This window comes from Acartia tonsa, chromosome 5, assembly GCF_053477335.1.
Source record: "Acartia tonsa isolate MP-2025a chromosome 5, ASM5347733v1, whole genome shotgun sequence".
Taxonomy (NCBI): domain Eukaryota; kingdom Metazoa; phylum Arthropoda; class Copepoda; order Calanoida; family Acartiidae; genus Acartia; species Acartia tonsa.
In genome coordinates this window covers 29,846,214-29,870,856 of record NC_137264.1, presented here as the reverse complement: position 1 = coordinate 29,870,856, position 24,643 = coordinate 29,846,214, and the positions used below count along the sequence as shown (strand labels likewise).

General features: G+C 33.2%; 1 protein-coding gene and 1 long non-coding RNA gene across 2 annotated transcripts; one reads left to right on the top strand and one right to left on the bottom strand.

The window, feature by feature from the left end:
• Positions 1 to 4,439: 4,439 nt before the first annotated feature.
• On the bottom strand, positions 4,440 to 24,349 carry LOC145319230 (uncharacterized). The gene is made up of 17 exons (XM_080161209.1): positions 24,028 to 24,349; positions 23,441 to 23,488; positions 22,931 to 23,011; positions 22,685 to 22,756; positions 22,329 to 22,486; positions 21,800 to 21,878; positions 21,389 to 21,504; positions 20,850 to 20,983; positions 20,545 to 20,612; positions 19,953 to 20,020; positions 12,709 to 12,795; positions 12,299 to 12,371; positions 11,663 to 11,794; positions 11,319 to 11,434; positions 10,856 to 10,930; positions 5,813 to 5,938; positions 4,440 to 5,214 (listed from the first exon to the last, which is right to left on the bottom strand). Exons 1-17 carry the CDS (start codon positions 24,097 to 24,099, stop codon positions 5,187 to 5,189), a joined length of 1,533 nt encoding a protein of 510 aa, XP_080017335.1. The 5' UTR covers positions 24,100 to 24,349; the 3' UTR covers positions 4,440 to 5,186.
• On the top strand, positions 14,965 to 18,893 carry LOC145319229 (uncharacterized). Its single transcript, XR_013879782.1, has 2 exons — positions 14,965 to 16,683; positions 18,514 to 18,893. It is a non-coding gene; the product is annotated as an uncharacterized LOC145319229 (long non-coding RNA).
• Positions 24,350 to 24,643: the final 294 nt, after the last annotated feature.

The following is a 24,643-nucleotide window of genomic DNA, read 5'->3' as shown; positions in this document are numbered from 1 at the left end:
TGCAGTTTCATAAAAAAAAACATTAAACTAAAAATCTTGAAACCTAGATTTATAACTTGAAAATCTAAGAATCGATCTAGCACCTCAACCAATAAGCAAATCTCAATGAAACTTTGTGGTGATATGTAAATTGTTAACTTATATAATCACTATAAATATCAGCCGGCTGTCTTGAATAATAGTAAAGAAAATAATAAAAACTTTAAAATCTAGGAATCTAACTAGCACCCCAAATCTTGATAAAAGCATGCAGAATATAAAAGTGTTCAAACCCTGAAAATTTCAGCTGTCTAACTTTGAGAAAATCATGAAAACTTAAAAATGTAGGATTCGATCTAGCACCTCAACTAATTGACAAATCTTAATGAAACTTAGTGAAAATATGAAAAATGGTAAGAAATTTAATCCCTAAAAATTTCAGCTCTCTATCTTTTATAGGAGCGGAGAAAATCACGTTTCCCCCTTTCTGTCTCAGAAGGACGGATAGACAGATAGACATTTTGAATTATAAAGTAGCTTTGCTACTAAAAAGGGGGGTAAAATAAACAAGGATGACAACATCCATAAGTAGCAAAGCACAAAAATTGTGGATGGAAATGCGTAAAAGTAGATTTAAAGTGTATTTATCCCAAAAAAGTTTGAAAATTGGACCAAAACACCAAATATATGGGGAAATATGTAAAACATATAAAAATAGCCAAAAACCTGATAAAAGGCAGTCTGACTGCCATGGTTGTTTTCTTTAAACGATGGGAAATTTAATTTTGATATCTATAACTGAAAAAATTTTGAAAATCGGACCATAAACACTAGGGTGGGTCGATTTTGGACATTTTTTTTCTGAGGCCAAAGCGGGGATCTGCACTCAATTTATATAGATATAATACACCTCTGGATGATTTAAAATTTATCCTAAGACTTAAAACCGCTGACGACCAGACATTCAATTGTATAACTATTTGTAAATGGAAGTCAAAAATTTATTGAATCAGAACTATGGCTTCATGGTGCTCCCTGGAAAAGCCTTGAGGAGCTGAGTCAGGAACTTTTGTCCGTTTCAAAAAATCTCGTTCCTAGCCTGAGAAAATCTAAAAAACCTCTACAAATTGGACAATTCTCAATAAACCTTAAAAAAAATTGTTTTTTTAGTGATTTCTAAGGCTAGGAACGAGATATTTTGAAACGGACAAAAGTTCCTGATTTAGCTCCTCAAGGCCTTTCCAGGGAGCACCATTAAGCCATAGTTCTGATTCAAAATAAATTTTGAATGTCGTCTTTGCATACTAATAAATATGAATTATATTTTAAGTGGTCGTGTTCTAAAACTCAATTTTTTAAAATTCTGTTTCGGTCAGAAATGTTTTTAAGGTTAATTTTATCTGTTGCATATCCCCGCTTTGTCTAATTCCGATATGAACCCACCCTAATAAACACTGAAGATATGGAGAATGATGTGATAAATACAAAAATAGTCTAAAACCTGCAAAAAGGCAGTCTGGCCGTCATGGATGTTTTCTTTAAACGACGGGAAATTTAATCTTCATATCTATAACTGAAAAAATTTTGAAAATTGGACCATAAACACTGAAGATATGGTGGAAATGTGAAAAATACAAAAATAGCCTAAAACCTGCAAAATGGCAGTGTGGCCGTCATGGTTGTTTTCTGTAAACGACAGGAAATTTAATTTTGATATCAATAACTGAAAAAATTTTGAAAATCGGACCATAAACACTGAAGAAATGGAGAAAATGTGAAACATACAAAAATAGCCTAAAACCTGCTAAAAAGGGGTCCGACCGACCTTGATGTTTTATAGTTAATTGTGCTCCTTAATAATGGGAATGTTGTCAAAAAATTTAAGCTGTCTATCTTTAATAGGAGCCAAGAAAATCACGTTTCCCCTATTCTGTCTTACACGGACGGACGGACAGACGGACGGACGGACAGACGGACGGACGGACGGACAGACGGACATTTCGAATTATAGAGTAGCTTCGCTACTAATAAAAGGTGTGTAGTATACTTTATAATACACAATAATATAATCTAATGGCATATAGTGGTATACAACTCTTCTGTTGGAGGGAGTGTATGAGTCAGTAATCCAGTGAGAGAAGTGAATACTTAAAAAGATGGTATGCATCAAAGAAGTCTATCTATACATGGTCAATTATTGGCAGCTGATACTATAAGTATAATTCTAGGACTAGGGGATAAAAAGTAAAGATTCGGCAATTTTGAATACAACTTTCCTTATCCTCAGGGATTTAAGTATAGGACAATGGACATTAGAATAATCCTATCCAGATTCTTGAGGGTGGAATTCTTTTTTCTGCCTTTGTTCGCTTGTATTGATGAGTAGATTTTTGTGTAGAATATTGTATCATCTATTGTCACATCCCTATTAATTTTCTAAATGTCAAAGTGGGTTACAATAGTATAACTTTAAATGTTTCTTTCTTTCATTATCGCCGCTGCTTCTTGCTATGCATCACTAGTAGCTACACCTCTAGATGGATCTTGAGGCACTTGATTTATACAATAATCAGATTAAAAGTAGTTAAAGCAGTGGCGTGCGAAGCACTTTGTCTAGAAGGGGAGGAGGGGGGTCATTTTGAAAATTTAGTAAAATTCCCCCCCCCCCCCCCCTATATCAAAGTGCTCCTAGGTGGCACTTTGCTTTAGGGAGGGGGCATTTTGATTATATATACCTATTTCAAATAAGGGCGTTTAAGGGGGTGGGATTACTTGATTATGGACCGTCTAATCCCTATCCCCCATCTCCATCCATTTATATCCCCCATCTCTTCAGCTAAAAGGCATCTTGCAAAAAAAAAAGAATATTTACCCATCCCCCCCCCCCTCACATGGAAATAAAACCTTTTCTATGGGAGGGATGATGATACAAAAGAATGATTAACCCACGTTGAAAAAATTAGGTGGGGGCGATAAAAACTCTCATTTTTGAAATAATTTGGAAAATCACATTTCCCCCATTTATTACAAGCCTATCCGTTAAAGATATCCTTTATGTAGGAATTTTCTTTGCTTATAATCATTTTAATTTGTAAAGTTTTGAAATTGTTTTGGATTGCAATATTTAGTAACAATGCGGTATAATTGCGTCCGCAGCTACAAGCAAAATGGGAGTAACAATGTGAGGAGAAAAAGGCAGGGTTCGGCTCCAGCAATTTATCGTAGCATAATGGATATATAACTACTTGGATCTTATACCAAATTTTCATGTTACTTAAGAAAGTGAAACATGCAGCGGGCTAAAATAACGATTCTTCTCTTCCATACACTTTACACCATCCACTCCACTACAACTGGATGAACGAACTGACCAATAAAGGAATTCTATTTAATATTAATATAAGCAAACTAACTTGACGCAAATTTTTCTCCTATCATGATATCCAATTAATTTCTATTTCCATTCGTAGCTTTTTTTTACCTTCTAGACAAAATCGGCAGTCAAAAGTAATTCAATACATAGTCAAACATTTTTGTGATCACCCTTAGACAACTGAAAACCTAAATAAAAACGGCAATACTTTATTATTAAGACACGCGTACTTTCTAATACAGACAGTGACAGTACAGTGACATACAGAAATTCAATTACTGCATAGAACATGATAATTATTTTTTAGTGCTTTCAACCATCAAAATTTAAAGTTGTATAAGTGTTAATCACAGACAAACACCTACAAACCAATATTTCAGAGGCCACTGTTTTGGAGGTCCTATAAACCATACAAATGACAAAAAAGCATAAAAAATTGAATAATAGGAAAGAGTAAAAACTGTATGCCTTTTTTTACAAAGACATAACAAATAAAAAAATGAGGGTGACGGGTATGCATTGCATAACCAGCTACATTTACAAAGGCAATGATGAATCCAGCTGCGGTTTCCGAACCCTCAAAAATATATTGTCCAAATTCTCTGCAATGAAACAGTATCATAATGTTATAAATGGGACTTGTTTCCAAAATTTTCTCAGGATTTTAACAAATATTTTTTGGTGCAGATGTATCAATTATTAAGGTATAATTAGGGGGATGAGTAGGGATCTTAAGGGATAAGACAATTGACGATAAATTGATGCTATATGTACATCCCAAATAATTATAAACAAAATATCCCAGTTTAATAAATTTACAGTCCAATGTTCCATCCATTTCCTAAGGGGGGGGGGGGGGGATTTGTTCTATGTTTATTTATCCTCTGAAGTGGCAACGTAATAGTAAGATTTCTTTATATTGGAAAGAATTAAAATTAATATGGATGTTATGGGGAACTTAAATTTTTGCCTATTTTTTTGCACGGCTATTCCAAAACTAGGATATTCCGTCAGCATGCCTGTTATCCTGTTATTTGTGCACTACTTATAAAGATACATAATCGTCTTAAATGTGACATAACAAAAATTGAACTTGAAATTTTTATTTTTATTGAAAGAATTAAACAAAACAATACTTTAACAGTTAATACAAATCAAAATTTACAAAAGACAAAAAATTATATAAATGAAAAGCCAAAGACAACTGGCAAAAAAGCAAACTGGTTATGGTATGCAAATTTGTAGATTATCAAATCTTTTTTAATTAATTTATTTTCGTTGTCACATAGACATAAGTTCAAGAATTTTTATTGAAAATATTTACACTTAAACACATAAGTTTAGACATATTTGCATCAATTAATATTATTTAATATTAATATTAATATTATTTAATCTTGAATTATAAAAAAAATTTACTTAAAAATACCTAAAAATGTTTTTGAAGTGAAAAATAATTTTGTCAGTATATACAATGAGAATGGTAAATCAAATTATTACAGTGGGTAGGTAGGTAATGTAGAATTATGTTAAAAAAATCACACAAGACGCTTTAACAAGATTTATACATCATAAACTTTGTACAGTGAAAGATTTTAACAACTGAAACTAGTTTTAGCCCAATTGGGATAGATAGACCCAGAAGGGTTAAAAAAAAAAAAACTTGCCATCATTTAGGCATGAAAGATAGTTTTAGCCTTTGACAATTTTTCTGTACAATTCATGTTTATGGAGTGTAATTCTTAAAAATAAGTCTTGGCGACCATATTATTAGTACAATATGTACAGTACATGTGGTAGGTGATGTGTTGCTTTTGTTGAAAGTTAGATTCTCTTAATCGTCCATACCCTCATAGGTAACTCTGAAAAAAAATTGCATGATTGATATTGGATTACAATGCTAGGTTTTTAGGTAACTAAAATTTTTACAATTATGTTTGGTTCTATAAAGTTAAAGGATGAGAGCCGGTTCCAATAAACCGGATATTAATCAGTTCTGAATTAATACGAGAATAGTTATTTCTCGCATCGTATCATTGACAGCTTTCCGCGGGGCTTCGGCTCCTCGGGGCTAAAAAAACTGGTTTTAATCTTATAATTGTACATTTTTATATTCGTAGAAAGCTGGATAAAATACGATGCTAGAAATAGTTTTTTAGTATGGATGAGAACCGGTTCCTATCCACCGTATTCGAATGAATACAAGAATAGTTATTTCTCGTATCGTATTATAAACGGCTTTCCGCGGATATAGAATGTACAATTATAAGATTAAAACTAGTTTTTTTAGCCCCGTGGTGCCGAAGGCACCGGGTAAAAAAACTAGTTTTAATCTTATGATTGTACATTTCTATATTCGTAGAAAACTGGATAGAATACGATGCTAGACATAGTTTTTTCGTATGGATGAGAACCGGTTCCTATCCACCGGATTCGAATGAATACGAGAAAAATAATTACCTTGTTCCTCCGGTCCTGTTGGCAACACGTTTATTTTTTGTATAGTTGAGTCTGGCAATTGGTTTAGGGGCAATACGGAGAGATTTCTGAGATACTTGCATCATTTTCTCATGATTTCTCATAAACCTAGAGAAAATAATGATTTATAATAAGAAAAAAAATAGGTACCTAGTCATCTAATGAATTCTAACTCAGGGAGGGAGGGGACATTGAGCTGTTTATTACACTAGTCCCTAAAGTTTTATAATAACGTTTTCTCATTCGTTGTTTTAACAACTTTGGGGACTTTATTAAATTTTAATTGGTTGGTCTATTAAATTGGGTGTCCAAACGTTTCAACCACTTAGTGTAATCTACAGAGGTGGTTATTTGGTGTATAATGATTGGGGATGTAAAACAATTTATCGGTCATTGTCTTATCTCTTTAAGTTCCTGATTCTAACTAGCTGCTATGCTAGTGTATCTGTGATCGAGTCCTTCTAACAATTTATTTGTGAGGTCTGTCACTTAATCTTTTTCATTTTTGATCCAAGATTTTAAGTTAATGACAATGCAATGAATGATTATTTGGTGTACACCCCCAATTACGTTAAAACGAATGAGGGACAATGTTTATGAAAAAGTATAGGTACATTAATTATAAACTGCGAACCAAAAAAATAGGCAAATCTGAATTTGCAGAATAGCAGCTTTAATATTCATTTTATTTAGGATGATTTTACTGTAAATATAAAATGTAGATGCATCTTTTGGTTACAAGTTTCCACGGTTAATTTTTTAATAATCAGCACCAATGAAGCACAAGATCTCAAAAACAGCATTTTGGGTAAAAACTAGTGAACCAAAAAGATATGCAAATCCAAAACAAATCAATGGAAAAACGATTTTTTTGCACTTTTCTCCTCTTTTAAAGATTGATTCTGGTAAATTAACAATTTTTAAAGGGATTTATGCATTAATTATTGTGAAATGTAGTATAAGGTAAAAATTAATGATTTTTTAAGATAAAAAATATTAGAACAAAAAATAAATTCAACCCCTATCACTTTAGAGGACAGTTGCTGACCTCCAGTCTTATGGATGAAGCTAAATACATATAAAAAATAATAATTAATCCCAAAAGTATACAAAAATGATTTTTAATGTGTTAAAAAAATTCATTTTAAAATCTTGATTTTGAGGATTATGGCCTTTAAGATGCTGCTATGGGTAGTGATGGTGAGCCAAATGTTATCAAAGTGCATGACCATGATGACAACTTATATATTGAACTATGGTCCAATTTTTGTATTCATAGCAGCCTCCAGCCAAGCAGTATTAAAAAAGAAAAAAAATGCAATTTTAATTACTCCAATGCATAAAAGGTAATTTCACAAAAAAAAAATTTTGGTCGCGGTTCAAATACCTGTTCTATACATAAAAATAAGCAATAATATGATTTTTTTTGGTTCTATCTTGATTCTAAGTGGTAGAAGGTGAAATCAAGATTTTTTGAAAATACGCGAAGTATGAATCTCTAAACCTGAAAATTGAGGTTATTGGTTACCGATCTTTAGGCTGTCCAAAGGGCACTCTTATGTCATTTTAGACTATAGGTTCAAACGGTAACTGCCTTTCATTTGCCTTGCCATTTCTAAAACGAAAAAAAACGTCTTTCTGGCCCATCTGTGGGCTGAGATCTGAAAAAGTAAAACCAAGGATCCCTTTGTACTCTAAAATCATATAGAGAACGGAAAAATATCGACCTTTCAACCTAGTTTTTAAGACAATAACTCTAAAATTAGCCACAGATGAGCTAGAAAAATGTTCTTTAGCATTTTAAAAATGGCATTGGATTCTATTAGGAGGTACCATTTGAACATATATTCTGAAACGACATCAAAGGTGACATCAAAGTCGAGAACTGAAAAAATTTTAAGATTCTTGGATTTTGGTAATTATTGGGTTAGTATATTGGCCATAGAATCAGTTCTAGGTGTCCAAATCACTCACAAAGGTGTTTTTGTTGTCAGGGTAATATGCTGGGTCAGATGTTTTACCTAAGACCACTAAAACTGACCCTCTAATGACTTGACTTGGCGACATGGTATGACCTCCCTGTAAGAGATAGAATATGACAGTTAGTGTGTACTAAGACATTTATCCATTAGTATATGTATTTCTTTTTTAAAGATATTTCAATTTTGAAGCGTTTTACAGCAATTCAAAAGACCCGTAAATGGCCTATTAATGCAAATTTTCATCAAACAAGGATTACAACAACCATAAAAGCGAAGCTCCAAACTGGTAGGACAAACAAACATTAACACTTGTTGAGTGTCAGAATTGAATAAGCAGAATACAAATGTATAAGTTGAAAAAAAATAGTAAGTAAATTGTTGCAAAACTGCTTAAATACAGGATACTGTTTAAGGACATACTTACATTTTTAGAACTTGGTTATAGACATGTTTTACTTATATAATTTTACCGTGTTGTAATAGGAATCAGTATTTCAAAAATCAGATAAAAAGGATATTTACATCACATAAAAATGGATATACGGACATTCTGGTAACATTTATAGAGTTGCTACGCTTTCTAAATCATACTTTACTGTTATATGAATAATTATGTCTAAATAAACTGTCTGGGAAAGATGATAATAGCTCTCTATAGACACATTAACATCAAAGATTGGTCTACTTTAGCTCCCCTGGCAGACCTGGCAAAGTCAAAACTTGGATTTTGAAGGCGAAGGTGAAACATTGAATTTTTTTGGTTACCTGTCTTTAGGGTGCGAACTCTAAAGTCTTTTTTATACTAGGCATCCTTTAATGTTATCTCCTACTCCCAATAAGAACTTTCTCAAACACCTTGAACACCATTCTAGCCAAACTGTAGCGAGATTAAGAGCTCCTGTGCCAGCAGGCAGGTTGAAAGATGGACTATTCAAGCTCTCTATACATGGTTTCAGATCTCAACTCAGATAAGGGCTAGATGGAAGCTCTTTAGCTTTTTAGAAATGGCAAGAAGAATGAAAGGCCATTTGAACTTTTAGTCTATAATGACATAAGAGTGCCTTTAGGGCAGTTTAAAGACGGGTAACCAAGAACCTCGATTTTTTAGATAATTCGCGTATTGGCACAAAAATACAAAATCACCTTCTACCACTAAGAATGCATCTAGAAAGCTAAAATTGCATATTTAAGCTTATATTTATACATAGAACAGGTATTTGTACCGCGACCTTTGATTTTCTTCATTTGGTTACATTATGAAATTACCTAATTGCATAAGGTAAATACTGTCGTTTTTAGAAGATGTTTATATTTCTTGTCAAGAGGCTCCATTGGAAAAGCTATGACTACAAAAAATGGTACATAGGTTGATAGACAAGTTGTTGTAATGGGCATGTACTTAGATAACATTTAGCTCACCATCATCACCAATAGGAGCATCTGAAAGGACATCATCCTCAAAATCAAGATTTTAAAATGGATTTTTTTAAAACATTAAAAAGCATTTTTGTATACTTTTCAGGGTAATTTATATCTTTAACATGTATTAGGCTACACCCATTAAACTGGAGGTCAGCAGCTGACCTCTAAAGTGATAGGGGTTGAATTTCTTTTTTTCTAATATTTTTTATTTAAAAAAGTCATTAATTTCTACCCTATACTACATTTCATAATAATTAAAGGGAGTGTGAACGTAAAAATTTCTCATCTGATTATCAAATCTTAACATTTACTAAGCACATTTCACTACACTGATCAACCAAAAATGTCCTATTCACAAAAATATCCAGAAATAATGCCTTGATTTTATGGTATTTTGAGAGGGAAAAAGGAAAAAACAGGAAAAATCTGAACGTTTTTGTTTCTTATAATGTTTGTAGGGATATTTAACTTGTCATATATAGTTGAAACAATTTACTTACTGTTAAGGATTTATTTTATGCTATAAAATTGCCAATTCGTTTTTTTATAACGTAGTAATTAGGTAATAAAGACATATTTTAAATTCGTATTATTGACAAAAAAATACCTCACTGTCTACAAAGGGTTGAATCTCATAGGATATATAAAATAATAATATCCTTTTTTATTGTGTTGAACAATAAATAACCCACTTTGGAGAATTAGCTTACACTTTTATCAGACTGTTTATAAAGAAATATTGCGTCTTTATTATTTACAAATTTGTAATTAAAGGTGGGCGAGAGATGGGCCATTTAAAGTTAATTGGATACTAATAAAAAACCTGTTTCTGGCTTTGTTATTGTATTTGGTTTTCAATAAAAAAATATTGCTTATTTTATCAATTTCTAAGTAACTATACATTGGATTAAAGCAAGGATTACGTAAAAAGTCAGCTTAACTGTTAGGAAAAATCTAGAACTATGTGAAAAAGTTTTATTTTAGCTATAATGGGAGAAAAAAGCAATTTAATGCACATTTTATATAATACGTAAAATTTCTTCCTTTCCCCGTACCTTATAAAAATCGTCGGAAAAAGCCGTTTTTTAAGCAAACAAAGGCGCGTTTTGCTCTATCTGTGAGATATTATGAATGAGATAATGTTAAGATTTGATATTAAGATGAGAAAAATTTACGTTCACAGTCCCTTTAATGCATAAATCCCTTAAAAAATTGTAAATTTACCAGAATCAATCTTTAAAACAGAAGAAAAGTGAAAAAAAATCTTTTTTCATTGATCTGTTTTGGATTTGCATATCTTGTTGGTTCACCAGTTTTTACCCAAAATGCTGTTTTTGAGATCTTGTGCTTCATTGGTGCTGATTAATAAAAAATCAACGGTGGAAACTTGTAACAAAAAGATGCATCTACTATTATATTTACAGTAAATTCGTCCCAAATGAATAATAAAGCTGCCATTCTAAAAATTGCCTATTTTTTTGGTTCGCAGTTTACTACACCTCATTGGTTGAATTATTTTATTTCTGTCTACCTGTCTGATTTTATATCGACGTTATAAGTCTATGTAACTAGTCTGTCTGTCTGTCTTCATGTCTATTTCAAATCTACCTATCAAGCTTACTTTTCGATGAGATCTGTACAGTAAAGATTATCCTCTGGTTCCCATGTGTCGTCATCCTCTCCCCATCCTTTCCACCTACAAAATATTTGCTATATATTATCTTTCATAGAACGGGCACATAAATTCTTATTTCAATTAACCTAAATAATTGTAACTTGTATTCTAACTTAATGAATTAGACAATAGACGATGAATCATGATGATAATTTTTTTCTTTTCTATGGACAAATTATCCATAGAAGTGCTAGCTGTCCATCCTGCACCGTGCATCAATAATCCTAGGAGCTATATCAGAAAAGTTCTACTGTGCTGGAAAGAGTAGATGCCTTACTGAGTTCTGGTAACTTCCCCCAATTGAAAAGTTTGAAAAATGCTGGTAACATTTTCCATTAGCTAGGTACTGGCAGGTTGGCATAAAAAATAAAATAACTCTTGTTTTTTTTGTGGTTTAATTCCAACTAACCTGATGAGAAACTCCCTGGGTTTACCCTTGGGGAACCTAACCTCCAGGATTCTGGAGACAACAAACTCTCCATCCTCCATATCCTTCTTCTTCTCCTCCTCTTCTGCTAGCCGGATCTGACATCATAACAAGATTGGTTTTAATTAAAACATACCATTTTCTTTGAAAAAAAAAACACTAAGTGTTTAAGAGGTGTATATTTTCTACCCAAGTTAAATTTCTATCTCTCTCACCGAACAAACGAAAAACTAACTATCTCCCCCTTACACTTATTTTCAATTTATATTAAAAAGGGGGGAGGTTCTGTACTTGTATTGATACTTCGATGGGAAATACAAACTAACCTTTTCTTCCAGGTAGAAGTTCTCTACAAGTTCATTGCATCCTGTCAGGTTTTCCTCTGGCTCCCACCACAGCTTCTTATAGTCCTTGTACTTGACCAGGTAGAAGATTGTGTCCCCAACCTCTTTCTTAGACTAAACATATAAAATGTAAATATCTTTGGGAAGAACAAGTAAAAACAGGTAGGGAGGGAACTATAGACTGTAAATTAAACCACCCCACAAAAAAAGTTTAATAACTTGTTTGGCATATCACTAGTTTAAAAACCTTTGGGGATGATTATCTTAATTGATTTGTTCAAAATAACAGCGTCAAATAATTTTAGATGAAAAAGGGGATAGTTATAATTTGGGGTACATCATAAATTGTCCCATTCCTTAAGATCCCTGTAAAATAAAATCTGTGTAACCCTTAGGGTACGGATGAACCTGAAGGCAGTAACGTCATTGTTAGTGTTGCAACAATATGCCTACAAATCTTAGATTATCCCTAACAATGAATTGATGTACACCAATACCTACTTTTAGGCTATTTATATCAGAAAGAGAGAGGACGTTAACAGTTAAAATAATCTACAATCCCCTCACTAGATGAAAAAGGCAAAGCATAATCATTGGAAGGAAGATTAATTAAATTACCTTTATATATTCAACTTCATATTCTTCTTTCTTCTTTACTGGTTTCTTGGGCATTGCAGCTCTTTCTGCCTCCCTAGTTATTATTTTAAATCACTTCATTATAAATACTTTTTAAATAGGTAGTTCTTATAACTACTATATCAGACGCATATGACACATGAATGCTTTAGTTCTCACAGTTAATACTTCCGGACAAATAAATGAGTTTAAACCATGCTAGTTACAGCGCCCCTAGAGTGAAGTCAGAAAATATCCTAACCCCACCTTAAGATACTTATAAAGCTTTCCTGAAAAATACAACCAATACAAAAACACAAAAAATAGATACTCTGCAAAAAAAAATTTATTCAGCTCCAGGTACACAAAAATCTTCTGGACGTTACTATGAAGGTTGCCTGTTACAATATTACCTGGCGAGGGCCTTCTTGTGTTCAATCTCAAGTCTCTGAAGCCTTCGCTCCTCCTTCTCTTTCTCCTCCCGTTCTCTGTCTTCGTCCCTTTACAAGAGGATATCATTATATTTGAGTTTTAAATGCTTTTGACAATGAAGGGGGCAATGATTATTGTAGAGGTCCCGTAATCCAGTTAAAAATTGAGAACACCCGTGATATCTAATTACAAATATACATAGCTTTCCGGATAATACAATTTAAAAAAAACTCTCAATAAACTTAATATCTGACATTATTTCTATTTCTACGTCTACATGTAATATATCATGTGCATACATGCAGTACTTTTCAGCTCCTCAGTTCCACTAGGTGGCCCCTCTCCTCCTTATAGAAAATATCCTCTTATAGGTCTACATTTAGGTGTTAAAAAATTTTTTTGGCGCTTCGCGCCATAATAACACTAATACAATAGTAATTAATTTTTATTAGAATTAGATATTATGCTGAAGACAGTCAAAGAATCCCCTTCTTAACAATCTTAAAGCAATTTTATAGTTTTTTTTCAAACTGAATTTTGATCCATTTGATTGGTTAATTAAAATGATTGATATTTTTTACTTATTATTACTTAGGTAGTTACTTTTTAGACTTCAAGAAATATTTTTGTATAATGAATATTAAAGGGGGACGTAACTGAACCTTTTTTGATGCAGGGGGGCGGGGGGATTTTCTCAGGAACCACTTGATGAACCGTGTAAATTTTTTGGACTTAAGCTTTTATAAGTATGAACATCTCATGGTTTCAAAGTTATCCCCGCCTACCCCAACCCCCTAGCCCCCCAGGGCTCAAAAAGCCCCTAAAAATGAACCTAACCTTAATTTTCTCAGAAACCATTTGACCAATAGGGATGATTTCTTAAACTTAAGCTTTATGGTTATAAACTAACTTCTATTTTAAAAGTTACTCCCATGCCGCCAACCCCTAGCCCTCCCTGGCTCCAAAAAACCCTAAAATGGACCTATCCTTAATTTTCTCAGAAACCATTTGACCAAAAGAGATGATTACTTTAACTTAAGTTTTTATGGTTATAATCTAGCTTTTAGCCTAGAAGTCACCCCCCAGCCGCCAACCACTAGCCCTCTGGGGCTCCAAAAAACCCTAAAAATGAACCTAACCTTTATTTTCTCAGAAACCATTTGACCAATAGAGATGATTTCTTAAACTTAAGCTTTTATGGTTATAAACTAACTTCTAGTTTAGAAGTCACCCCACTGCTGCCAACCCCTAGCCCTCCGGGGCTCCAAAAAACTCTAAAAATGAACCTAACCTTTATTTTCTCAGAAACCATTTGACCAATAGAGATGATTTCTTAAACTTAAGCTTTTATGGTTATAAACTAACTTCTAGTTTAGAAGTCACCCCCCTGCTGCCAACCCCTAGCCCTCCGGGGCTCCAAAAAACCCTAAAAATGAACCTAACCTAAATTTTCTCAGAAACCATTTGATCAATAGAGATAATTGCTTAAACTTAATCTATAATGCTAATGAACTAAATTTTGGTTTAGAAGTCACCCCCCTGCCGCCAACCCCTAGCCCTTTGGGGCTCCAAAAAAACAAAAAAAATGAACCTAACCTTAATTTTCTCAGGAACCATTTGACCAATAGAGATGATTATTATACTTAAGCTTTTACGCTTATAAACTAACTTCTAGTTTTGTAGTTACCCCCCTGCCGCCAACCACTAGGCCTCCCGGGATCAAAAAAAAACCCATAAAAATGAACCTAACCTTTATTTTCTCAGAAACCATTTAATCAATAGAGATGATTTCTTAAACTTAAGCTTTTTTGCTTATAAACTAACTTTTAGTATAGAAGTCACCCCACCTGCGCCAACCCCTAGCCCTCCAAGGCTCAAAAAACCCTAAGAATTGACCTAACCTTATTTTTTTTCAGAAACTATTTAATCAAGAGAGATGATTTCTTAAACTTAAGCTTTTATGCTTATAAACTAGCTTATAGTTTAGAAGTCACTCCCCTGCCGCAAACCCCTAGCCCTACGGGGCTAAAATAACCCTACAAATGAACTTCATTTTCTCAGAAACCATTTGATCAATAGAGTTGATTTCTTAAACTTATGCTTTTATGCTTATAAACTTACTTTTAGTTTAGAAGTCACCCCCCTGCCGCCAACCCTTAGCCCTCCGGGGCTCAAAAACCCTAAAAATGAACCTAACTTTAATTTTCTCATAAACTATTTGATCAAAAGAGATGATTTCTTAAACTTAAGTTTTTATGCTTATAAACTAACTTATAGTTTAGAAGTCACCCCACTGCCGCCAACCCCTAGCCCTGCGGGGCTCCAAAAAAACCCTAAAAATAACATAACCTTAATTTTAAAAATCAGCATGTTTTAAATGGACATTTGGACTTTCTGTTAATGATTATAGAGTAGCTACGTTTTATAAATTGTACCTAAATGCTATAAAAATTATCATGCAAAGTTTAAAATCAATAGGACAATTATAATATGTCTAAATTAACGAAAAAAAGCTAACCCTCACAGACCAAACCTTATTAAAGAAAAGCTTTGCTTTAACAAAATTTTTAATTAACAAAGTATAGAGTCCCAACTCTTTTTTTCATAACAGCTGAAGTCCAAATTATCTGCATTTAATAATGCGGTTCCTGAGAAAACTGAGGTTAGGTTATTCCTCTGAAAGCCTACTAAAAAAAATTTACTAGAAATTTAAGCTAAAGTATATTTTTTAGGGGGTTTTTGAGCCCAGGGTGGCTATGGGGTGGGTGACTTCTAAAATAAAATTAAGTTCATTACTATATTTCTGCCAAACAAAGTAGTTTATACACATAAAAATTTATCTCTATTTATAGATTAAGTTTAAGCAATTATCTCTATTGATCAAATGGTTTTTGAGAAAATTAAGGTTAGGTTCATTTTTAGGGTTTTTTTGGAGCCCCTGAGGGCTAGGGGTTGGCGGCAGTGGGGTGACTTCTAAACTAGAAGTTAGTTTATTAGCTTTTTAGATTAAGTTTAAGCAATTATCTCTATTGATCAAATGGTTTCTGAGAAAATTAAGGTTAGGTTCAATTTAGGGTTTTTTGGAGCCCCGGAGAGCTAGGGGAGTGACCTATAAACTATAAGTTAGTTTATAAGCATAAAAGCTTAAGTTTAAGAAATCATCTCTATTGATCAAATAGTTTCTGAGAAAATAAAGGTTAGGTTCATTTTAGAGGTTTTTTTGATCCCCAGAGGGCTAGGGGTTAGCGGCAGGGGGGTGACTTCTAGACCAAAATTTAGTTTATAACCTCAAAAGCTTAAGTTTAAGAAATCATCTCAATTGGTCGAATGGTTTCTGAGAAAATTAAGGTTAGGTTAATTTTTAGGGTTTTTTTGGAGCCCCGGAGGGCTAAGGGTTGGCGGCAGGGGGGGTGACTTCTAGACCAAAAGCTAGTTTATACCCATAAAAGCTTAAGTTAAAGAAATCATCTCTATTGGTCAAATGGTTTCTGAGAAAATAAAGGTTAGGTTCATTTTATAGGTTTTTTTTTTATCCCCGGAGGGCTAGGGGTTGGCGGCATGGGAGTAACTTTTAAACTAGAAGTTAGTTTATAACCATAAGAGCTTAAGTTTAAGAAATCATCTCTATTGGTCGAATGGTTTCTGAGAAAAATAAGGTTAGGTCAATTTCTAGGGTTTTTTGAGCCCCGGAGGGCAAGGGGTTGGCGCAGGTGGGGTGACTTCTATACTAAAAGTTAGTTTATAAGCATAAAAGCTTAAGTTTAAGAAATCATCTCTATTGATTAAATGGTTTCTGAGAAAATAAAGGTTAGGTTCATTTTTATGGGTTTTTTGATCCCGGGAGGCCTAGTGGTTGGCGGCAGGGGGGTAACTACAAAACTAGAAGAAGACTTTGAAACCACAAGATGATCATACCCATAAAAGCTTAAGTCCAAAAAAATTACACGGTTCATCAAGTGGTTCCTGAGAAAACCTCCCCCCCCCCCTGCATCAAAAAAGCTTAAGTTACGTCCCCCTTTTACTCATATTAGCAACTATTGAAGCTTCATGAAGAAATATGTAAAAAAAATCGTAAAAAGTTAGCTTTTTTGTGTAACACAAGAGAAATAAATTGTTAAAAGTTAGCTTTTTTGTTTAACACAAGAGAGAAAAAATACATGATGTCAAGTTCTTATTTCTGTATACAAACTTTAAATGAAGATAGCTAGACTTTGAATAAAGGTAATAACACAAAATCAAAAGTTTTTTTTGAAAATTAGGTTATTGTTGTTTATATCTGTAAAAAAGGGGGGAGGCGGATGTGCCACTTTTTGAAACCAAAAGTAAAACATGCATGATCTCAGCCCATAAAAGAGTTACAGCTCTAAAATTCAGCTCAGCAGTTGCTTTTGTGGAGAACAATATTGAATTGTGAAGAAACGGCGGCAGAACCGCCGCTGCCGCCGATTTTTTTTGCATTTTTTCGCCAAATTAGACAGTTCTCAATCATCTGAGATAAACTTTTTTCTCATATAGTGTAAAATCTTATAAGTGTCAAGGCAAAAGAAATTTCGGCGGGAAACAGCGGTTTTCGGGGGGAGCGGCTGTTCCGCCGCCGTTTCTTCACAGTTCCATTTTGTTCTCCATAAAAGCAACTGCTGTGCCGAATTTTAGAGCTGTAACTCTTTTATGGGCTGAGATAATGCACGTTTTACTTTTGGTTTCAAAAAGTGTCACATCCGCCTCCCCCCTTTAAAACATGCATTTTAAGTGTCCTATTTTACTTATACTAGGCCTACCTAAAAATACTGGGATTCGAACTGGGCGCACCTGACGCTATATTCTTTAACACAAACTTTGTTTGCATATAAGAAATATTTACATAGACGTTGATTTTGCTAAAATATTCCTATCCTAACTAAAATTATGATAATTTATAGATTTTTAAAAAATAGGGTAGCTTCGCTCCTCCAAAACAGCCAGACGTGCTTACCAAATGCACATTAGAAGTTAACAGAAGCAAATTTAAGTTATTTCCGAGCTTAAGCAAAAAAATTACATCATTTCTTCAAATACAAGCCTAGATATTGAAGTTTACTTTTGTCTAAAGATCGCAATGTGTAGTATAGAGAACTAAAATCAAAGAGGTTGCTCCTCTTTTTTGGAGGTTAGCCCCTCCTTTTTAATGTGGTGGCCCCTCCTTTTCAAGGTTATAACACCTTAAAATAGAACATAATTCTAATCTATAATACAAATTAGAACGATGTCTGTCTGTTTGTCTGTCTGTCTGTTTGTTTGTAGAGAAGGATCTCGCTAACCGCTGAACTGATCGGGTATTCCTTTAATGGGTAGCTTCTCATAGGTCCCTGGAAGGTTTATAACTATTTTCTTGGGGGGTAGGACACCCCCAACCCCCCCAAAAATAGTGGGGTCGACTACCCACCCCCCCCAAAAAAAAGTCTCCCCCCCCAAAAAAAAAGTCTCCCCCCCCCAATTTTTTTTTTAAATTTCCTTTAAATCTAAAATACGAAATATTGATCTAACCGCTTGGGGCAAAGCCCCTAGAGGCTAGGGGCGAAGCCGCTAGTTATTTAATAAAGAATCATAATATAAAGAACTAAAATAAGAGGTTGTTCCTCTTTTTCAGAGGTTGGCCCCTCATTTTAGGGGGGTGGCCCCTCTTTTTTAATGGAGTGGCCCCACCTTTTCAGGGTTAAAACACCTCAAAATAGAACATAATTCTGATTATTTAATAAAGAATCATAATATAAAGAACTAAAATAAGAGGTTGCTCCTCTTTTTTAGAGGTTGGCCCCTCATTTTAGGGGGGTGGCCCCTCCTTTTTAGGGGATTGCCCCACCTTTTTAGGGGGGTTGCCCCTCCTTTTTAATGGGGTGGCCCCTCGTTTTCAGGGTTATAACACCTTAAAATAGAACATAATTCTGATTATTTAATTAGGAATCATAAAAAGAACTAAAATAAGAGGTTGCTCCTCTTTTTTAGAGGTTGGGCCCTCATTTTAGGGGGGTGGCCCCTCCTTTTTAGGGGGTGGCCCCTCCTTTTTGGGGTTGGCCCCTCCTTGCGAGGAGGTTGGCCCCTCCTTTTACTAGGGTGGCCCTTCATAAGGAGGAGAAAAGTTGGGTTCCAGTTGGGTTCCAAGAACCCAACTACTGCATGTATGATCATGTGATATGATTGTAATGTCCAAAGAAGCTACAGTATGGAATAGAATCCAGGTAGAAGATTGTAGCCAGCCTAAAATAAAATTAGAACTTTGAAGACCCAAAAGTTATTCTGGCTTTTAGTAAAATCGCATGATTTCAGAAATTATCCAGATATGTTATTGACATAAATGCCATTTTTAAAAATATATACAGCCAATTCATAATTGATTAAAACTTCATATTATGTGAATGTGCAAAACCATGTACAAAATTGAATATGAATATTTTTTTTAGAAAATATAGGTACTAGGTTTATGTTTGATATTTGGTTTATCGACTAAAAAGTTAGGTTTCACCATGGTTTTTTATGAAAAAACTTTGAAATGTAAAGCATTTTCTAAAGCAATATCATCAAATACTTTGTTGAGTTCAAAGGACAAAAAAAAACACGGTAGAAAAGCATTAAATGCTGTAAATTGCAAAAGTACATTAATTAAATTGTTTACAACAGTTTGAAGTCATCAAAACATTTGATGATATAGCATCAAACAATGCTTAACATTTCAAAGTTTTTTTTTATATAAAACCATGGTGAAACCTAACTTTTTAGTCGATAAAGCAAATATTTAACATAAACCTAGTTTATTCACTAAAACAATACTATGGATCAATGCTGGAAGGTGCTTAGAATCACTTGCTCTTGTTCGTGGATAGTCCCCTTTAGTAGGTTAGGTACAAAAAATATTTAGACAAAAATAGTGATATTGGCATTTTCGTTATATTTTCTTTATTTTTTCTTAATTTTCCAAGAATTATTTGAGGTTTTCAATTCTATCCTTTATCTTCTTTGGTACTACCAAACTTAATAACCAACAAGGACGATGATTTTTATAAAAATTTAAGTTACAGGGATCTGTAGATAAGAAATAGTGGTTAAAACGTAAGAACGCTTAAACTAATCAAACTTCACCTAAGTCCTCAAAGTTGTTAAGCCAACGAAAAATAAATTAAAAGTAATTAAAAAAGTATAACACTTTGAGGACTAGTGTAATAATGTCTCCTCCCTCTCTGTTTGAGTTTACCTGGCTCTTTTCACAGGTTTATATTCTCCCTCGTCTTCCTTCTCCCCCTCATCATCAGATTTGATAATCTAAACAAACGTCATCCATGAATAGCGAAGGAGCTCGCTAACAGCTGAACCGATATGGTTCTTCTTTACAAAGAAGCTTCTTAAATGTAGAGGGAATATTGATAACATTTATAATGAATAACTACCCTTCTCGGCGTTATCCTCTTGTTATGTGTAAAAAATGCTTTTTACTTAAAACCTAAATTTTTAATTATATATTTGTATAAAGTTCCCGCTAGTAACAAAAAAAAGGATTTCTACCTTAATTTTGCTTTAAAAAATGTTTCATGTATATAGTTACTTTTTGCTCAGTAATTTTTTCAAAACTTTATCTCTAAAAATCTTCGTTGTTAATGTACGTAAAATTTAAAATTCTATATATTCTTGTGTGGAAATGTTTCGAGAATAAGGACATATGATTCTTTTAATGATACGTTAAGAAATAAAGGCTGTATATTCTAAAAAATACTTTTTGATAGTCTTACTGTATCAATCAATCAATTGAGGTGGAAGAACTCAATTCTATATTGTATTATTAGTATTACCTTCTTCCTTTTCTTTTTAGGCTTGTACTTCATGCCAGGAACTGTAAACCTACCAGAAATACCGGAACCTAATAAATTACAAATGTTTAATTATTCATTTCATTTTTACACACACTATTGTTGAAATATCCAGAGAGAAATATAAAAGTAGCAAAAGAACAAACAAAAATCATACTTGAGTACCTACTAATCAAGAAATGCGTTTCTTTATTTACACTGTTTTGAATTTTAGTGTTCTATTAAGTGTAATTTGATACTGCGCTACTTATGAAAATTATTGTCCTAGCCAAAGAAATATTTGTCACCTGACTTTCTAATTAGCTCCCCATCCTCAACAGCGTTGATGATGTAGTTCTTGATCTTTGTGTTGATCTGCTTGATGTTCACGTCCCAGTTCTCCGCCATGAATCCTTTGATTGCAGCAAGTGACGAGCCTTTCCTGATCAAAATTAAATATGTATAAGTATGAAAGGCAGGGCTTGGCAACCTGAAATAACAGGCTACGGATTTAAGAAAAAGGAATCCTTATCTTAAGTTCTTAACGGATGGATCAAAGGACGATAAATTAATTCACCCTAATTATGATAAATAAAATTTCCCATATTTATTAGATGAAATGTATTAATGGAAAAGTCTGGCCACTGTTACTTTGTACAACCCAATCAATATACAAATAACCCTAAAGAATTATCAAGCTGACAAATTGCAGATAAAATTTTTTATTGTGAGCAATATAAAATTAAGAATCTGAATATCTGGCAGAAACATTTCTTTGACTGATAAAAAAAACTGGAAAAGGAAGTACATCCTAGTCAAATAAAAATGAATCCGTATGGAAACTCACTTAGGATTTTCTCTTAATCTTCTTATGGCTTGAGGAATCATCTCGCTTACTGGAGGATGGAGGTTTGATCTTTGAACCGTTTTCTTGTTGTTGGCAGGTTTCTTAGCGGAACCTTTCTATAATGAAAGAGAAAGATTTTTATTTTTTTTCTCTGAGAAATAACTATCTGTTTATTTTTAATCAACACATCAGATAACTTTTTTTGGTAGGACCTATAATATGAATAAGAAAAATAACTCTTTTTGTAATTTTTGCCTATCAAACACATAAATTGAGGAATCCTGATACAATTTCAAACGTCCAACCATTTAATCTTTTACCTTCTATCTCTCCAACTTACTAAGCACTTATTATAATTAGTACTTTCTTAATTTGTATTTTATATAATATCTGTCTTTCTAGCCAACTTACTGATCGTTTGGACAAAGGAATCCTTTCATCCTCACTTTCACTGTCTTCCTCTTCCTCACTCTCTGAATCAACAGAATACCTAAATAAGAGCAGCAGTTAACAACTCAGAAGGTGTCCCTCAGATAGAAGGGTATACTCTGGTTTTGAGAATAATGCAGAGAAATCCATACGAGGGAAGGGAAAGACCCCTATCCATACCCCTGAAATATATCCATTGGGAGAAGGCAAACCTCATCCGCTATTAATGCCCTCGACAAGGCATTGCCTATAAAATTGTACCCCTTTAGAAAATTAAGGTCATGCTCTTAGGATTTAGGAAGATCTAGCTATCAAAACAACACTAACTAAAAATTTTGTCAATTAATGCAATCTTGGATGTCCATTGAGTTTTATAGGAAGTTTTTAAAGAACTCTGCTGAACAACCTTGACCCCAAATACTTGTTTCTATCCCATTTGGGTCTTTCTTGTCTTAAAGAAAATAAAGTAAAAAGGTAAGAGTGACGGTCAATTTGTGTATTTAAGATTTACCTAGTAGGTTTAACAGCTCTGCCACTTGCGCGGGAGGGAGTTGCGGGTTTTTTTTTAGCCTTTCCATTTGCAGCCTTTTTCGGGGAAGATTTTGCCTTTTTTGATGGAGTCTTGGCCTTAGGCCTTGCCTTTAACGGTGTTTTTCTTTTTGACTCCTCCTAAAATGTATTAATCAAATATCTTTTATTACCTTAAGATGTTTAATTTAAAGAGTGAATGATTTAAATGTTAATACCTCATGAATAACAGAAAAATTATGTTTCTGATAACAAAAAAAACAATGACATATCTATATTCTTTTTTGCATGTTTTCTAATTCAAAAAGTAAGAAGACGCATTGATAAAAAAGTCCTTGCCTCAACTTCAAAATCACTGTCATCTCCTTCTAGCTCTGCATCGTCAGGTCCTGAGTCGTCAGAATCCACCTCCTAGTTTAACAGGTATAAAGTATCATCGATTTATAAGCATAAAAAAAATAAAATAAGATTTTCGTACATAATAATGGAATTCATTTCCATTCACATTGAAATGAACGATGTAAAATAGGTTTAAAAATATGCAAAAATCTGAAAATACTCAATGATTTTATCTTTAGTCCTTGCCTTGTACACAGTCTTCTTGGGAGGAGGAGCTCCCTTCAGACGCTTCTTAGGCGGAGGCTTTGGGGTTCTCTGTGGAGGTGCCTAAAAAACTAACTTTGTAGGTATGAGTGTGTAGGTATTTTATTAAAACACAAAGTTATTGATCTTGTTTACTTTCATTCAATTTTGTAACCAAAGCAAAAGAATAATTTCAAAATGACATAAAACCAGTTTTATAGACCTTAATATCATATCAAAGAGAGAGAGAGAGAGGGGACAATGGACAGTTTATCACACAAGTTCCCAAATCTTTTTAATAACGATTTCTTATTAGTTGACTTTACAACTTTGGGGACTTAAGTGAATTTTAATTGGTTGGTTTATCAAGTTAAGTGTTCAAACGTCCCTACCACTAATTTTATGCTATAGGAGTGGCAATTTTTTGTATCATCAATAGGGATGGACACTAATCTATTGGTTATTATCCTTTAACCTTTAGTCCACTGCCTTAAATTAAATACTATTTCTTACCTCATCTTCACTGCTAGAATCAGAGAATTCGACAACATCATCATCTCCCTAAATTAGTTCACAGTTAAAGATGGTCCGGGGTTTATATTCTCCACAAGATTCATTTTTTTCCCGGCTGCAAAACATTTTATTTGCACCCCCCCGCCCCCCCTAGTTTTATCCCTAAGGAGGGTATCCATAAAGAGAAGCTGATTGAAAGAGAAGTTCAGAGGAGTATTTTTGGGAAAGAATACCTCTACCATCCATATAGAATATTCAAATTTAAAATACCTAAGGAAAATTAAAGAACAAAAAGATAAAAAACTTTGTTGTTCCATTAAATTAATGCTTTCAGCTGCAGGATCAAAATGATTATGATCGACAACCTGGAGTCTGAAAAACTAGTCACTCGATCCAACTATTACCAAACTAAAGCCGGCCCCATTAATTAATTGACAGTTCTAGCTTTGCAAGTTAGGGAGTAGCAGCTTTTATTATTAGCGTGAATCTGGCATAGCATTAACAAATTTAACATTCTATACTCTCTAGAGGCCGGTTAAATTTATTAATTACTTTTTAATCAAGTTTTATATAATTAAAAATTTTACCTTATTCGGTGCCTCATCTCCTGAGCTTCCCACCTCCTCTACATAACTTTTCTTTGCTCTGGGCCGTACCATTTTTCAGGACAGCTTCAGATAGTAGCAGGTCTAAAACTTAAATTTTTAGAAAATGTTAAAATCAAACTTTAGAGTAAAAAACAACTTTCTTTCATTGAAATTAATTTCAAAATAAAAGGAATTATTTTTACAGAATTAATATCAAAATTTATCAATTTAAGTAGTGTATTCTTAATCTTTAAGTGAAAAATAATAATTTTTACAAATATGCCCAATATGATGCTGACGCCGAATTTGTTATTGTTTATATGGGCTTGTTGTAAATTTTATATATTCCCTTCAATAACAAAAATAAATTTTAAAAAATTAAATAATAATTTATTAAAAGCCAAGGTAAATTTTAAATATCCAAAATTATGTGGAGTTTCAGTAAAAATGTTATTTTTAGATGAATTTTTACCTAAAAAATGCCTTTTTTTATGGGTAAAATTGTTATTTTTGTCCTTATTAAACTTAGCATTAAAATCCCAAAACCTCGAAATGAGTATTAAATTTTCTCTATCTTTTTTTTCTTTCTACTTATCATTTACTTTGTCAACAAGAT

Bases quoted from the DNA above. Each gene is read 5' to 3' on its own strand.
- LOC145319230 (XM_080161209.1), bottom strand. From the start codon at position 24,099: ATGGTACGGCCCAGAGCAAAGAAAAGTTATGTAGAGGAGGTGGGAAGC. The intron at 23,489-24,027 runs GTAAAATTTTTA...GAACTAATTTAG, and splicing joins GAGATGAGGCACCGAATAAG to GGAGATGATGATGTTGTCGA. The intron at 12,372-12,708 runs GTAATATTGTAA...AATAATAACTAG, and splicing joins CACAAGAAGGCCCTCGCCAG to GGAGGCAGAAAGAGCTGCAA.